Source organism: Dipteris shenzhenensis, chromosome 28, assembly GCF_047967505.1.
Source record: "Dipteris shenzhenensis isolate YYH24624 ecotype China chromosome 28, Dip_SZ_1.0, whole genome shotgun sequence".
Classification (NCBI taxonomy): domain Eukaryota; kingdom Viridiplantae; phylum Streptophyta; class Polypodiopsida; order Gleicheniales; family Dipteridaceae; genus Dipteris; species Dipteris shenzhenensis.
In genome coordinates, this window is record NC_141623.1 from 31,972,801 (window position 1) to 31,989,269 (window position 16,469).

Consider the following 16,469-nt stretch of genomic DNA (forward strand, 5'->3'; position numbering starts at 1 on the left):
GATCCCACAATCTATGTATGCAAGCTACAGCCTGGTTGGAACAGAGCCTCAATCACTAGTGGAGCAGCTGCTAATTCAACTCGTATTATCGGATGTGGTACAGATGACTTGCTTTGGATCATGCGGGCAATCAATGTCACTAATGGCCTTTCCAATCTCCTCCACTCAGTTGCACCCCCTACACTGGGGCCCCATATAGCTGCACCATAAAATAGTGTGGGCACCACCAATGTCTCAAACAACCATAATTTTGTGCATGGCTCTTAGAACTATACATGTGCACACTGTCTCTCTAGTGCCCCCAAAGCTGCATAGCCTCTATCCAATCTGGCATCAATCGTGGCTCTCAGTGAAAATTGTGGACCGAAAAAGATCGCCCCGAGGTACACATAAGATCGTACCTGCTCTATTGTCTTACCTTTGAAAGTGAACTGTTGTGATGTGCGCATCACCCAAGCCTGTGTAGTATTAAATACCATCACCTTGGTTTTCCCAAGGTTTACTGTTAGATCGCTATCCTCACAAAAAGCATGTAGTGCATCTAAATGTCTTTGTAATCCTTCTAGAGATTCTGCAATCAAAACTACATCACCTGCACAGAGCAGTAAGGGTATCAACATTCCTGCTAGGCTGGCTCCGGGTCCTCCTATCTTGTTGATATACTCTGAGAGCTCATCAATGTATATGCCAAATAGTGTGGGAGAGAGAGGGCACCCCTGCTTCACTCCAATAGTAATCATAACTGCATCTGATAGCCCTGTACGTGCTCTAACTCGGCCCATCACTGTCTCATACAAGGCATATATCCCCCACTGCATCTCATGTGATACTCCAATATCCTGTAGTCTTTGCATCAGCATGGTCCATGGGATTGTGTCAAAGGCTTTGCGGAAGTCTACAAAGCAACAATATATCCTTTTATGATGATGTTTGCCTTCCTCTATAAGTGCCCGGAGAGTCAGGATGTGATCCAAAGTGGTATAACCTCACCTGAAACCTACCTGTCCTACCTCTCTGTCCATGCATTGCTACCCATCTACTCAACTCCTTTTCCAAGATGGATCCATATATCTTGGCCAGGCAATGGCCAATCATGATAGTCCTGTAATTGTTGGGCATCATTGGATCTCCACTCTTAAAGAGTGGTACAATAGGGGGGAATCCTTCACAAAATGCTCTATTAAACACATGCACAAGAAGCGGTGCCACAATGTCCCGTGCATACATGAAGTGCTCTCCCACTAATCCATCATGATCCAAAGCCTTTCCATGTCCCAATCTGTTAATGGCATCATTGACCATATGCAATTTGAAGAAAGAGCAATATGTAGGCCTTGTATCCTGTGGGTAGGGAATCGGTGGCTGTCCTGGTATATCATATAATGACTGCGCATAGTCGGCCCAAGCTTCTGGTGCTACAATCGGTGTACCAAGCTATCTCTCCTGAAACATCCTCCATGCCTTCTTGCTGTTCTATCCCAAGAATAATTGGTAGATCTCTGCCTCCAATCTAGCTAAGTAGGCCCGTTTCTTCTTCCGTATTAGGCGTGAGAAGATGGCCTTAGCTTGCTTGTGTGTCCGAGTGTTTGTAGCAACCTCCTGCTGTAATTGTCTGCGCATCATATGACACTCATCGTCATACCAACTATGTTGTGGGGCAGTGCTGCAAGGAGGGTGGATGATATTGCTGTGTGTGGGAATGCATATTGTATTAACACATGTAATACCTTTGTCAAACCACGAGTGATCTCCTCCAAGGGACCATGAGGGTCTAGCACCATAATTTTGTCCCACACTGCATCTCCGTACAATGTAGCAGTCTCCTCCATGAATTGGTATCTAGGTTGTCTCTGAAACGAAGGCCTGACTGCCCCCCCCGAGCATCCTCCTGACACAGTAAACCTCAATATAGCATGGTCCACAGCCACTCCAATGGGTTTGCTAGATACACTAAAATTATGGATCTATGGAATTAGAGATGGCAACCCCATCAAATAATCAATTGTACTAGCACCTCCTTTCGGGTTCTAGCATGTAAAAGCATCTGAACCCGGCCAATAAGACAAACCATTGAAGATAATCAATCCATGGGCACTCCCTAATGCTAAGAAATGTGTACCATATTCTGTCACATCTCCCAAATCTTGTGCCGACCTATGCAAACCAACCTCCTCTGTGTTGATCTCTCTGTAGATGGCATCACTCGAGTCATATATTGATGTCTGCCTCAAGTGTGTATGGGCATTAAAGTCCCCCACTAGCAAATCTCCCCCATGCTCACATATCTCATAATGTCCTCATATAATGGCGAGTATGGCGACTCGCCCTCAGGTGCATACCTCGAGTGGGCAGGTGGAAAGTAGCATGTAGCTACATGTAAATCCCTGGGGTCCCCTTTGTCCACTCGGATCCACATGTATCTGGCTTCTGCATCTCTATGAATGACATGTACTATGTCTCGCAAATCCTCTCTATACAATACTGCTACTCCCCTAGAGCCTCTAGTCCCTCCTACCATCCGTGGCTGTGGTCGGCATACTGATTCCCATCTAAAACCTCTGACATCTGGAAGTTTCCTCCCCTTGCACTGGTGTGTCTCTGTGTAAATAGCGATATCCGCATGCCTAAAGGAATCCTCAAAATAGCCTGCATCTAACCTCAGAGAACCATTACAGTTCCATATACTGAACCTTAAAGTCTCCGAGGCCGCATACCGTCATGTGGATCTCCTCTCTGTGATGATAACTCTCCCATCTCTGTACACGGCCCACTTGCCCTGTTCCCGGGCTTCAAGCACCTTTGTCATGCATTCCTTCCTATGTGCCACTTGTGCAGGAGTGAGGTCCTCGTGTAAGTAGATCCTCTGACCTTTGAGGGCTGTCCTTTTGGACAAAAATGCCTTTTTTCCCCCATGTCCTCAAATCGTAAAATCAAGGCCTTGGGCCACGGGCGCCATCTTTTCCTACCCGCCATGCAACAACAATAGGTACACTTTCCGCCCCTATCTTCAATGCTAGTGCCTTCGCATCTTTAGTGGCATCCTCTTTTTGTTCCCATCCCACAATTCTAACATGCAAGATCCGAGCCCTTCTCCTTGCCTCTTCCTCCAATGTGGCATTCATGACCTCCATTTTATTAGCTGTTACTCCTCTGTTTTTCTTGACCACTTCAATCCATGGTGTGTTTTCTTTCATCTCATTGCCCACTTCTTGTGCTTGTTTTTTTGCCTCTTTAGCCACCTCGGCCCAAGTATGCACCTCTTTTTCAACATTTGCTTTCACTTTAGCAACACTTGCCTCCACGGCTGCAATTGCCTCCCTGCTTTTCTGAGACTCTTTGTCCATGGCCACAGATACATCATTTTTACAAGCCTCAAGTTGCGATTTCAATTTTGCCATTTCCTTATCTTTTACTGATTCCATGGCCCTTGTCTTAGCATTTACATAATCTTTCATAATCTTATGCATATCCTTTGTAGCAATACTTGGTGTACTTCCACTTCAGCCCACAATCTGGGTTGCATTTCACACAGTAACTATGCTTGCATGTTCGCTTTCAATTCTTGCATTTCAACCTTGAGCTGCTTTTCCATTTCCTTCTTGGCTTTGCATACTTCGGTTTCCATCTGCTTCTTTATTTGCTCATACATTACTTTTGCTTGTGTCTGGACTTCTTGCATAATTTCCTCCCGCATGATGTGCATCTCTGCTCTTACCAATTTGTACATCTCGTTATATACTACTTCATCAGTCATCTTGCGGGTTTTTCCCAATCTCTTTGAGCTTGGAGAGAGCGTCCATTCTCTGCCTTTCCAGATACGAAACTTGGGGATTTTTTGTGTCTTTCCCGATGTGTGAAATTCAGCCTCATTTGCGATCTCTGGTGTGGCATCTCCTTCATTAAGAGCAGCCATGTATGTTTCCACAGCCAGAGAGAAAGAGAGAGCATAAACTCCAGTAGGTGCAAAGCAAAGGCAAACACCGACCTCAACCAGAGAGAAAGAGATGTCACTGAGGGATTACTCTTACGGCTGCTCCACTAGAGTTTCTTTGGGACATGGGAGTCTCTCATAGCTTCGCTTCTCTCAATAGAAAGTGCCATTCACTCTGCGCGATTCTTGATCCTCTTTTCAAACTCTATTTTGATCGATCAATCTGGCCCTACATCCTCCGTTTTGCTTCGACTTCTCCATCTTAGAGGTGGTGCCAGCAGAGATCGCCTAGCTTCACAGCTGAGAGAGAGAGAGAGAGAGAGAGAGAGAGATGTGTAGATTGAGGTGGAAATGGAGGCATCAATATAGGTGCCCACACAACATACATGTTCAAATGTAGTAGCACGTGTAACTTGTTTCCATAAAGAATTTGCAAGCCAATAACCACTGAAAGGATCCCTAAACTAGACATTTTGGAGGTGCTTGACTCTTGGATGTTGAACTTGGATGTGACAAAGTGTCATCAAAATTGTCAATTGCCATATAGGCACAACATGCCACATCTTCTACTTGCCATAAAAGAGGACATGTATTGAGGTCTTAGCATATTCATAAGAATATAGAAGATGGTTAAGAATATATGGAAGATGCACATTGACTAGATTTAAGGAGGGTAAATCATGTTTAAAAGGCTTAGTATAAAGGAAATGTGTACTATTAAAGAGTAAATTGTCTATTAACTTGTCTAGTAAGGGGGATGTTGTATGACTAAATTTACCACAAGGGGGTTATGCTTGAAATATAAGGGCTTTTTAAATACCTGCTTGCTCACATGCCTTATATGGGCTTTTATAGTAGTGCATCTCTTGAAGAATGTGTTAACATGATTTGATGGGGGGTCAACTTAGTTCCCATGTAATCACGTGCAAAAATGGAGGGTCCCAAAATCTTTAGGAGCTAGAAACGCCATTGCCCATGGTGATTGACGAAAATCTTTGAAGACTTTCACCTATCTAATGCCTTCAGTATGAGGAAAGATGTGAAAGATTGCATGCAATCGAGTTCACCACAATTATTATTGTTTAGGTCTTTAAAGACTTTAACCTATACGATGCCTTCACTATGAGGAAAGACGTGATAGTTCGCATGCAATCGCGAGTTCACCACAATTATTATCGTTTAGGTAAAGTTGCATATATGTTTTCTTTATTGATATTTGAGACCACCACAAGAATGATATAAATCTTGAGGGTGGTATCATGGTGGGTGGCTTTACAATCATGGGAACAATGCGAACCACCAGAATGTTTGGTAAACGGAAAGGGTAGCCATGGATATGTACATCTTGCTATTTGGAACAATCACAAATAGGTGGCTTTCCTTAGAACCAAAGGATATCCATGCAAAATGACTTATAGTTGTGAGAACTATCCTGGAATCAACCACACTCAATTGCTTGGTCTTGGCCCTAAACCTTGATTCACACACACAACTTTTGATGGAAGTAGTTGGTTTGTGTTTCATAAAATGTAATCAAGGAGTTTCTCTCTTTCTATTGTGCAATTAAAATACAAAAAATGAACACGGCAGTAGACCACGAAATGCCATGCTACGATGAAGATGTACATCAACAAATCAATCGCATCTTCTTGAAAAAAAAATTGCACACACAAACCATTAAAAGGTATCAATAGGGTGCCGCTACATTGGAGAAATAAGACCCATATATATAGGTAGCTATTTCAATTAGACTAAAGCATATATGAACTAAAATCAACAAATGAATGTGTTTTGCAATGACTAATCCTTTGGTTATTAGAACCAATGTACACTGGCGTGAAATGTGAGGTTGGTTGCATTTAAATAAAGCCACACTATGAAATTGGTTAGAGAGGTGTAGTGGTTGTGAAAAGGGTACCACGATATTTTAGGGCGAGGCTTTGAGCTATGGTGTACAATTTGCCAATTAGCTTTGCTAGCTCATGTTTGCTTTCTTTTCGAGCTCCCAACAATCTTTATCATGAGGGATGTTGACTTGAAAGGGGTAAGTGCATGATTCACACAACCCTAGTGAAGCTCCTATCATAAGGCCCTAGCGGAGCTCTACTGCCATTCCAATTGGGGCAGTGTTGAGCTCCTTGCTCAACCCCACCCCTCCCTCCCCCCCTTCTCCATTCAGCTTGGTCTTCGTCTCCGCTGTCTTGGATGCTGCTTTGTCATAGCCCTATGCTTGGCTTTAGGAGCACTTCAACAAAGGATTTCTCTTCTCCCTTTCCAATGATAGTTTTGTCCGATGGTTTGAGCTTGTTCTTCATGCTGATGGAAAGTTAGGGAAAACTGTTATTCTTGTTGGAGGAGATTATGTCTTTGTTTCCGTATGCGAACCATGAGCTAGGTTTTGGATTGAGTTTTCTGTTCTTGTGGAGGCGTGGGATGGAGAGCACTCTCCCATTTGTGCTCATGATGGTACCGCGGTACTCTTGTTTGTTTGAATGAAACAAAGTAACTTTTTAGTTGTTGCGGGAAAGAAAAGAGGGCAAGGGCGGTAAGCCAAAGAAGGCAGGGAAGGAAAACGAGAAATACCGAGACAAAAGAGAGGATTGAACGACAAAGGAAAAGCGGCGGATTGGAAGTTGGGAAATGGGACCCGTGAGGGGTCGGGGGCGATGATTAGTGTTTTGGGCGGGTAGCATCAGCCAACACATCACGACACCTGTGCCGCCTGCCACTCTGCACACAGCAATCTCTCTTTTGTTATTGTTACTTTTTTGCACAGGGTCTGGAGGCGGTACAGGGGGTCCACGTGGGTGGCAGACGCCCCGCCGGGTCCACATGGCTACAGTCCTATTTGCTGATTTGGCACACCGAGTCCCACCACGTCGATCACTCCTCCGCCACGCGGCCACAGATGCCGTACATCTGGCATGGTGGCCCGCCGCCCTTTGTAGATTTGGAGTTTTTGAAAAAAACGCAGATTTTACAACGGCTACCTTGTTTTGCTCTGCCCTAGCTAAACTCAATTCCAGGCCTTCATTCTATTTAATATTATTCAATCATTATCAATGCTCCTCCTCGGGTATCTAATACTAAATTCAATTTGAGGCCTTGATTATGATATTATTCAATATTATTAATGCTCCTCCTCGGGGATCTATTATCTTCATCACGAGGCCTTCCATGTTTTGAAAATTTGAGTTTGCTTCATTTGGACGCCTTCTTTATAAATCTTACCCAACCTTGAACCATCGTTAGCTCGTTCTCTTTGTGGTTTCCCTTGGAAATGGACACGCCATGGTTCATATGACCCATATATATTTGGATTGGGAAAGTGCTTCAATAAGGAGCAACTAACATTGTGGGTTATACACACGTTGTGTAAAACACAATTAGCAAGGTGTACATATCTAAAGCAAGATTAAACCACAAGTAATGGTCATGGGTTGTACCTTGTACATGTGCTTAGGTTAGGGAATGTGACACACATTGGTCCACTAAGATTTCATATGCAAATGGCACCTTGTTGCAATAAGCAAAGCAATATCACCATTAACTAACACCATGTTGCAATATCACCTTGTTGCTTTTTAAAAGTATGTGCTTTCATCATAGTAATTAAAAGAAAAACAAAAAAGGCCACTATAATGGGCATGTTGCCCATATAGACTAAAACTTAATACTCATATACACTTAGCTCAATAAGACAGGACCCAACAAGGGAATCCTTCCTCCACACTAAAATCCCCAAGTAAGCAAGCATACTTCAATCACCCCCAATAATGCATTCTCTCGATAACCCACCTTACACTTTCCTTAAAAACGAAGTCATTGCAAGCACTCCGAGATTGCTAATAGAACCACAACTCGAATATGTTCCTAGCACGCTACTAATGTTGACGACAACCCACCTATATCTCCCAACATGATGAACTTCCAATTTGTTCGAATGGGAAACCAGCTCATCATCCCTATATTCATTATAGCCCCTACAACCGGACACCAAACTCTCCAAGAGACTGCATAGGCCCAAATCAGATGCATAGTATCCTCAACACACTTCCACATAGTGGACAGAATGGATTGACTTTAGACCACTTCAACATTCTTCCTATCAATGGCAACCACTTATGCAATACTTGCCATAGAAAGAAACTAACCTTTCGCAGTTGGCATCCTTTCCAAACATCATCCTTTCCCCATTAGTGGGTCAATCTCTGTTTTGCAAAATTGAATGAGAAGTGGAACATCTAGCATCAATTTCATGCTTAGCAAGGTTCTTAATCATGACACCCCTCTAACAAACATTCAAGGGATGGTAATTGTTTTGTTTTTTGTCTTTTTAAATAACGTTGCCAGCTTAGTTAAAGTGGGAGGGTCAATCCCAAAAAGGCCCCTTTATAGAAATTGGCCACCCTTGGCGCTACATCCCCAGGCCTATGTTGTGTACATCAAAAATTGGAACTTACCCTATCGTGAAGCATGCCTCGATGGACAGGATCCATGGCTTACGACCAGATCAACACATTCAAGGATCCTACCAAAATCCCAAAGGAGGACTTTGACCACCACTACCAGCGGTGCCGAGGCCCGATACCTTGAACCCAACTTGAATCTTGTGTTTGAAGATTTGTTTCTAAACTCCCAAATAACCATCAAACGGCAGCCCAAATGTAGGGCCAACTGGCCGCCAGGGTCGACGGTAGCTTACCTTATCGCCCAGCAAAGGAAGCTTCTATTGGGACGACCCTATGACAAATTTGGCCATTAAATTAGAGAGTCCGATAGCTGACTCAAGCTTACTCCAAACTTCTTGTACAATCGGGCATTTCCAACAAAGATGTCTTATTTTGTTAGGTCAATTGGCCATGGTCTTAGCTCCTTGACTCTTTGTTATAACTTTTGGTAAGCTATGTCATAGCTATGTAGCAATCCATAGATGCCCACTTGTTAAGGCACAATGGGGGTAGAGTGATCCATTGTGTGGCTTGTGCACACTCACATAAGGTGAAATCGTAATGTTTTAGTCTTCAATGCTAAGATTTGTGGGGCCAAGCCAAGTGGCTATAAGAATTAACACCAATGATTTTGATAGAGGCTATGCCAACATTTGATATGCCGTTATATTTGGTTGGCTTATATGCAATGTACACGACATGCTATAAAGGGACAAATGAATGTCATATCTACAAATGTGTAATGGAAGAGTTCTTGGATGTCGTACTTCGAAGCGCTAAACCATAATTGGAAGTGCTAACCATAATTGGAAGTTGGCGTAAGAGTGAGGCCACATGCAGGTGTAGTTGGAGGATCCAACTATCATGACAGAGGTGGAGGAAGTTGTTGAAGACTGGAACAAAGGGAGGTACTTGTAGTTACATGCTACTTTTAATCTTGTCACCATTTGCCTCCAAACTAATTAGGTCATTGACTATTGCAAGTTGTTCAATGTGAGCTGATGCTGCTAGGACTCAAAACATACATTGTTTCAAGGGGATAGAGGGTGAGCTTGGAGCCCTCTATTGTGAGTTAAAGTGGAGGGTGGCTTCGAGATGTACCTCTCCGTTTTGCTATTGTCTTGTTGCTTTGAAGCTCTCCCCTCCAACGTTTATACATGTGGTCTCACTTTAAGAGCCGGTGTAGATGAGCTATTGGACCACTTTATAGAAACTTTAAGGTGAGAGAGCTTCTAGTTTGTGAGTTTGAAATACTCCATTGTTCCTAGCATGTCTTTTTAGTTGCATTAAGGGAAACATAAAGCTATTGCAAAGCCTTTATAGACATGTGATCGGTAGCTAGGCTCCTTCAAGTTGAAAAGTCTGCATTATATAGCAAGGTCATACGATGTCCATAGAAGTCATTTGGTTGGTTGGCTTTTTATGGACCTCTACCTTGGAGTTTCAAATTTGAAGTTGTTAGTGATGTGCATTATTTGGACTTTAAATGTGCATGAGCTGACAAGAGAATTTATTGCTTCAAAGAAGAAAGCCATACTCAGCCATGCTTCAAGATAGGAGTTGACAAGAGAATTTATTGCTTCAAAGAAGAAAGCCATACTCAACCATGCTTCAAGATAGGTGTGTGCTATTAACAGCTTGAAGCCCCTATAGACAAACATCTCTCTCTCTCTCTCTCTCTCTCTCTCTTTGTGTGTGTGTGTCTAGAATTGGGAGGAGGTGATCCCTTGTGTACTCCCCCAATTCTCTGGTTCTCTAAATGTAGCAAGTTACTTTTTGGTGTTTGTACTTTGTCTCAGAGACGTGTGAGGTCTTCTGCAAACGTTAATAGATCTCTCTCTCTCTCTCACACACACACACACACACACACACACACTTGCTTGCTCCCTCCCTCTCCCTCTCCCTCTCTCTGCCCCCACCCCCCTCGTTGTCTGTCTTTATCTTGCATTTGCTTGCTACCCCCCCCCTCTCTCTCTCTCTCTCCCCCTCTCCTTGCATGCTTTAATTATCTTGAAGGTACCCTTTGCATTTTCCCCGTAAATATAAGAGTACAAGAGTCGTGCATTCTTAAAGTGGTGAGGTAAAAATTATCAAGAGGTGAAGGCCAAAGAGGAGGCCTCAAATATGTAAGGGAGGGAGGGAGGGAGGGAGGGAGGACTGAGAGGAGGGGGGATAAAAGGATGGGAAGCGAAGGGGAGGAGGAGTAGAGGGAGTGAAGAGAGGAGGGTTGCAATGTCGCCCTTCAAGAAGTGCATGTTGTCCTCCTCACAAAACATCTACAGATCCTTCTATCTCAATCCTCTCAACTGCACTCCTGAGGACTATTCTCCCATCAACAACAACAACAACAACAACAACACTCCTCTCCTTCGAATGATGGATCAGATGGAACACCTCAAAGAAAATCATCCCCCCCTTTCTTCTTCTTGTGCTTGTGCTTGTGCTTCATCTTCTTCTTCTTCTTCTTCATCTTCTTCTTTTGCTTCTTGTGCTTCTGCTTCTGCTATTTCCTCTTCCCACCATAGCCATGTCTGTTGCCCTGATCCTACCCTCCCTTTGCTCCCTCGTCGACCTCCCCTTCTGCCTCTCTCTTCTTCTTCTTCTTCTTCTTCCTCCTCCTCCTCCTCCTCTCATTCCCTCCCTCCTCCTCCTCCTCTTCTCCCTTCCTCCTCTCACCTCTCCCCTTCCCCCCCCCCCTCTGCTCCCCCTACCCCCTCCCACTTTTCCCACGTCTGGGATGACCCCGCCTGCGAGCCCATTGCCCCTGCCTCTGCTTGGTCCACCCTCGGAAACAGGTTAGTTCCCTTCGTTCGCACGTTCCCTGTATTGCGCTTCCGGCGCATCGCGGGCTGCATTGCTTTGCGTCGGAGCGCTTTTTCGAGTATGAAATGAGATGAAAGCTCCTCGTTCTGCAAAATCGTCAAGAGTGTCGACTGGGTTTCTTTCGAATGTTACCACTAAATGGAGAATGTGGTTGAGTTCACTGTGTGTATAAGAATTGGGTTGCTATTTTGGGTGTGGTTCTGTTGGAGATTCGCCGCACACTGTGTGGCTCAAAGCATCCTTGAGTATGAGATGAATGATCAGCCAAGCTGTAGAGTGGTGGGAATCGTAAAGTGTAATTTGGGTCAGCTGCGTTTGCGTTCTTCGGAAGGTGTTTTGCGCAACAGAGTTGCGGAGGTTGTGTTTTTCTGGCTCCGAGCATTCGCGAGTACCAAATAAGATGAACGCTCCGAGTTCTGTAAAATCATGAAGAGTGGAAACTGGATTTAATTCGAGTGTTGAGTAATGGAGAATGTGGCTGCTGGCTGTACTATGCACATAAGAATTCTGTTGCAGTTTCGGGTGTGGTTCTGTCGGAAATCTGTCGTACACTGTGTGGCTCAACGCATTCGTGAGTATGAAGTGAATGAATGAACAGCCAAGCGGTAGAGTGATGGGGACTGTAAACTGTAATTTGGTTCCGCCGAATTTGTAGAGTAAATAGCCAATGTGACGGTAGTTCACTGTGCATAGAAGAATTCTGTTACTGTTTTTGTGTGGGGATCTACGAGACATACAGGAACTCAAAGTTCCATCGTTGCACTGTTTGGCTGCGAAGATGAAGTCAGACGAACTGTATGTTGGTGTTTTGTACAGATCTCTGCTATGTCGACCGTTGCCTCTCGATGTCGGGCGTTGCATTTGCTACATCTCGCGTGAACGTCAAGGAGGACTCAACAATTCCCCTGTTTACTCCCTTTACACAGACGTGCGATTCTTAGCTCCCAGAAATCTAACTCTTCCACGCTCTCTTCTAGTCTTACTCTCTGTGTAGATCTGTCCCACTCCTCATTGTTGCTCACCACCTTCGTCTGCTTCAGGAAGGTCAAGGCCGCCAAGACCGCAAACTCGCTGTGGCTCGCCACAAGAGGAGAGCCGGCAAGTCAGAATTTGTGATATACACAACTGGAGCTGAAACAGGATCACGAGAATCAGACTCCATCCTCGGGAGGATGCAAGCCAATCTTGTTGGATCACGATATTCAATATGGGATGAGGTAGGCAACGCCACAAGCGTTGCGTGTCCAAGTTTTAGAAAGTTTTTCCCCTCCAGCTTTAACACATTTTAATGGCTGCTCTCAACTTGTTACGCGCAGGTTGATTCTGAAATCGCTCAACCGAAGGGCTTCCGACAACTCCTAGGAGTAGTGATGTTAGTTTTCTCTGAATCCTCTATGAAGCAATAACCTTAAATTTGTGTGCTTGTATCTCCATTTTGCACTTAGCTTGTCTTTTTATTTGGATCTCCCTCAGGTTTGAATCTACAGTCGCAACATTAACAGGAACGTTCCGGGTAATGCGAGCTTGCATTCCTAAGTATCACTCAATGCAACTAACCTCGTCCAGCCAGGTATTGCCTGTTGGAACCACCAACAATTCTCTTGGCTCGCCTCGTTAATTTTGCCTACGACATGCATTGTGTACTGAGTCTCGGTGTTGTAAAATCGTTAGCACCGGATATAGTCTCGAATAGCCTGAGCACTTATTGAAGCTGTATGCTTATCAACAGCACGAAAGGAATGGACTGGCGCATGATTGGGAGGAAAACGCAATGAATGTCCATGAGCTTTTTTCACGACGGCCTTACTATAACAAGGTGGATGCTTGTTTCTCTCTCTCTCTCCCCCGCCCCCCCTGCAGTTGTGATAGCTTAGTGTTGAGCTAGTGCCTATGATGCAATTCAAAATCTAAATTATCAAAATTACCACAGGTGACAAGGCGCTACGAGCTGGATTTTAGAGACAGGGCTAAGAAGTCCTCCAGGATTAGATCGTCTTCCAAAAATCTGCAGCTGACCATGGAGGTGAGAGCTTGCCAAGCTGAAGAATCACCCAACAGAAGTGTTGAGCTTGTGTTCTATTGAAGGAAATGTGTAGTGCCAACCCAAAGTTGTTCACTAAGCTTAGGCGTTTTATGGAACAGGAAAAAGGCAAGCAGGCGATCTTGATGCTTGGAAAAGTCGGAAAGTCCAAGTATGTTATGGAGTATCGGTGAGTTGAAGGAAAACATTTGATTGATTGATTTGCATGGTTTTCTGCACTTGAAGAATTTGATTGATTTGCATGTTTTTCTGCCCTTTCTTACTCCACTTATTGTTTTTTATGCAGCTTTCCTTTGACAGGTTACCAAGCTTTCAGTATCTGTCTCGCTTCCATTGACTCAAAATTGTGTTGCTCTCTCTAAATTCATATCAACTTTTTGTGAAGCTCATCCTAATTTGCGCTTCACATCTTCTTGCACCATCTTCTCTGCAATCCCCAATTCAATTCACTTACCTTGTGAATTTGAACTTCCACCATGTGTATCATTCAAAATAAGAAAAACAAAATTAAGGTTCCTTTGCTTGCATCTCGAGACTTTAGTTCTTTAGCAATTTTCTTGAAGAACATGATTTTGTTTAGCAATTTTCTTGAAGAATATGATATAGTTTGGCTCATGCACTTCAAACAAGTTTGTTCTTCAAAGTGTAGACTCTAGACCACGGTTAAAATGTTTGCTATTACATATACCACTAAGGATAATTAAAGAAGTGGTTACTTGCAACTCCATCAATCATTTGTAAGGTTTGGTTCTTGCATCATGCATAAAACACCTACCTTTGGGTGCTATATAGTTTGAGTGAGTATCCTTCACCTTGTTCAAAGGATGGCTACACCTCAAATATGTGGGATTCATGTAGTGCAAGTATGGGTCCCATCTAGTTGAGATGATCAAATTTTGAAGTAGCTTATAGCTTGGTAATTCTTAAGCTTCTCATGGTATTCATACACACCTTGGATGGATTACATTGTGATACATTTTAATACTCCCCAAGGATTGGGAGGGAATTAAAGAACATGATACTAATCAAGGTCATGGGTGAGGAGGTTTAATGCCAATTGTTTTGCTTTTTATTCTTTGTTTTTTTAAATAATAATCTACATAGGGTGTTGTGGTTGCTTGCTATTATGAGCCTTCATCAAATCAAACATTGATGCAAATTGTTTTTGTCTATTGATACATAGAAGGTCAATAGTCTATCCACTCATAAGTCCAAAAATAAGGGGAAAATAAGAGCTTATCCATCTTAAAAAATATCAAAACATCATAGTACTTAACAATATAAAACATATGAATCCTTGTTGAACCAAAACATCTTCTATGCACATCAAAGTAGTTGATGGAAGAAGGCGTCTTTACCATTGATGATGGAAGAAGGCTTCTTTACCATTGATAAAGATCTTCCAATCATAATTAATAGGTTGGAAACTACTATGCATTTTCCATGTCATAGACATGATAGAAATATGTAGGAGCTATCTAGCTATCTTCATTTGATCTTAGATAGAAGACATTGATGGAGTCAGTTATGGAAAGACAGAACATGATAGCGTGTCTTTAGCTCCTCCAAGGAAAAGATCCTAGTGTAACTCGAACCTTGGGAAGAAGATGATTTAGAGTTTAGCTCCACATTGACAACATTGTTATAAATAAATGACAACATAGAAACGGGGGTGGGGGTGGTTCCAAAGCAAAACTCCACATGATGAAGCCTCTCCAACACCTTTGCCTAAGGAAATGGTATTACTACACCTAAGTAGAAGGGAGAGAATTTCATGAATCATTTTTAAAATCCCTAACTTGATTACAACAAGTAGTCCTTATTTTGAGGATTTGGACATTGATTCAGCATAGAATTAATCTACCATAGCCATTATTTTGAGGATTCGGACATTGCTTGAGCATGATATTAATCTACCATGCCTCAATGCTATCAAAGATTGGATCCTATGCAAATTGACGTTCTGCATGCAAAAGTTCTAAAATTGGTTGAAGCAGGTTTCATCATTTTATTACATAGCACTGTGTGAAAAGGCATCTTAGATTTAGAGATTAAGCTTTGATTTATGTGAAAAAATGATGAAAAGGGTCACAAGTTAGATACCCCAACTAACACTATGCACGAGGGAGGTCAATTAATTGAGGGGATCTTCTCCTTTAAAAGGAGAGCTATTTCTTTTATATGACAAGCTCCACTCCTCATCACCACTTTTGTAATTGCGAATACCGTTTTCAATAAAGCTATGAGCCTCTTGCTCCTCGCGTTTTTATGCCTACACTTTGCCCATCTCACTTCCCATTCCACTCTTTTCCTGATCTTTCCTTCACGCTCTTCTATGGAGCACTCTTTGTTCATTATAACCCCATGTTCAACCTCTTGATACAGATGTGGAAATTAACTATGTACTTGATACTCGCTCTCATTTTGTAGACCATGATCCACCCCTCAAGGATATGAGGGGACTACATAGTAAATGCTTGAATTGAGTCATGATGGAAGAATGTGTGCCAAAGATCAAGCCCATAGTAAAGTGATGACGATAGTGTGACGAGAGTAGCCAAGAGGATGTACAATGTTGATGTATGTGTGCAAGAACCAATGCAAAAAAAAAAAGCCAACAGTGTGACTTTACATAGGTGGCATTTGTGTGAAACTATCCTAAATCCAAAGTAAGGCCATTCTACCAAGTGTATCATTGATGTGATGAGCTACCCCCTGCCAAATGTACTAAGGTGGTATGCGAGCTATATGCGTGTGTGCACTAATTATAGGTTTGAGGGAATTGATGTCATAATCGAGTGATTCAAGAAATGGCACTTGAATTGGTGGAGTTCGATTTCCTAAAGCAATTCTCAATTAATAAAATGTAGAAAAATATCTAATCATCATTCATTTCAGGTGAGGGTTTGAAGAGGCTACAATGAATTAGGATATGGCTTCAATGACAAGGCTTGATTCTGAACTATGAAGAAGTCAACATTCAAATCTAATGTGGTGACTATGTAGAGCATGGTGTGGAGCATTTTAGTGTTTACAATATTGCAAATTTCCCCAAGGATAAAAAGTTGTTCCGTTTGAAAAATTTACCAAAATTTGTCCAAGGATAGATAGAAACTAGGATGTGGCATAGTGTGTTCACATGTTGCTTACAAAATTGTGTTTGTGTGATGCTTTGTTCTTAGGTGGCAAGAGACATGTTTTGATGATATGGTTTGATGACATG

The 16,469-nt window shown here is 42.8% G+C and overlaps 1 protein-coding gene and 2 pseudogenes across 1 annotated transcript; 1 reads left to right on the plus strand and 2 right to left on the minus strand.

The window, feature by feature from the left end:
• Positions 1 to 269: 269 nt before the first annotated feature.
• On the minus strand, positions 270 to 2,716 carry LOC147883454 (uncharacterized; annotated as a pseudogene).
• On the minus strand, positions 2,717 to 3,422 carry LOC147883455 (uncharacterized; annotated as a pseudogene).
• Positions 3,423 to 10,564: 7,142 nt separating this feature from the next.
• On the plus strand, positions 10,565 to 13,774 carry LOC147883456 (tubby-like protein 4). Its single transcript, XM_087399859.1, has 9 exons — positions 10,565 to 11,177; positions 12,022 to 12,133; positions 12,246 to 12,422; positions 12,522 to 12,577; positions 12,679 to 12,775; positions 12,935 to 13,021; positions 13,136 to 13,228; positions 13,348 to 13,415; positions 13,533 to 13,774. Exons 1-9 carry the CDS (start codon positions 10,615 to 10,617, stop codon positions 13,606 to 13,608), a joined length of 1,329 nt encoding a protein of 442 aa, XP_087255985.1. The 5' UTR covers positions 10,565 to 10,614; the 3' UTR covers positions 13,609 to 13,774.
• The last annotated feature ends 2,695 nt before the right edge of the window (positions 13,775 to 16,469 follow it).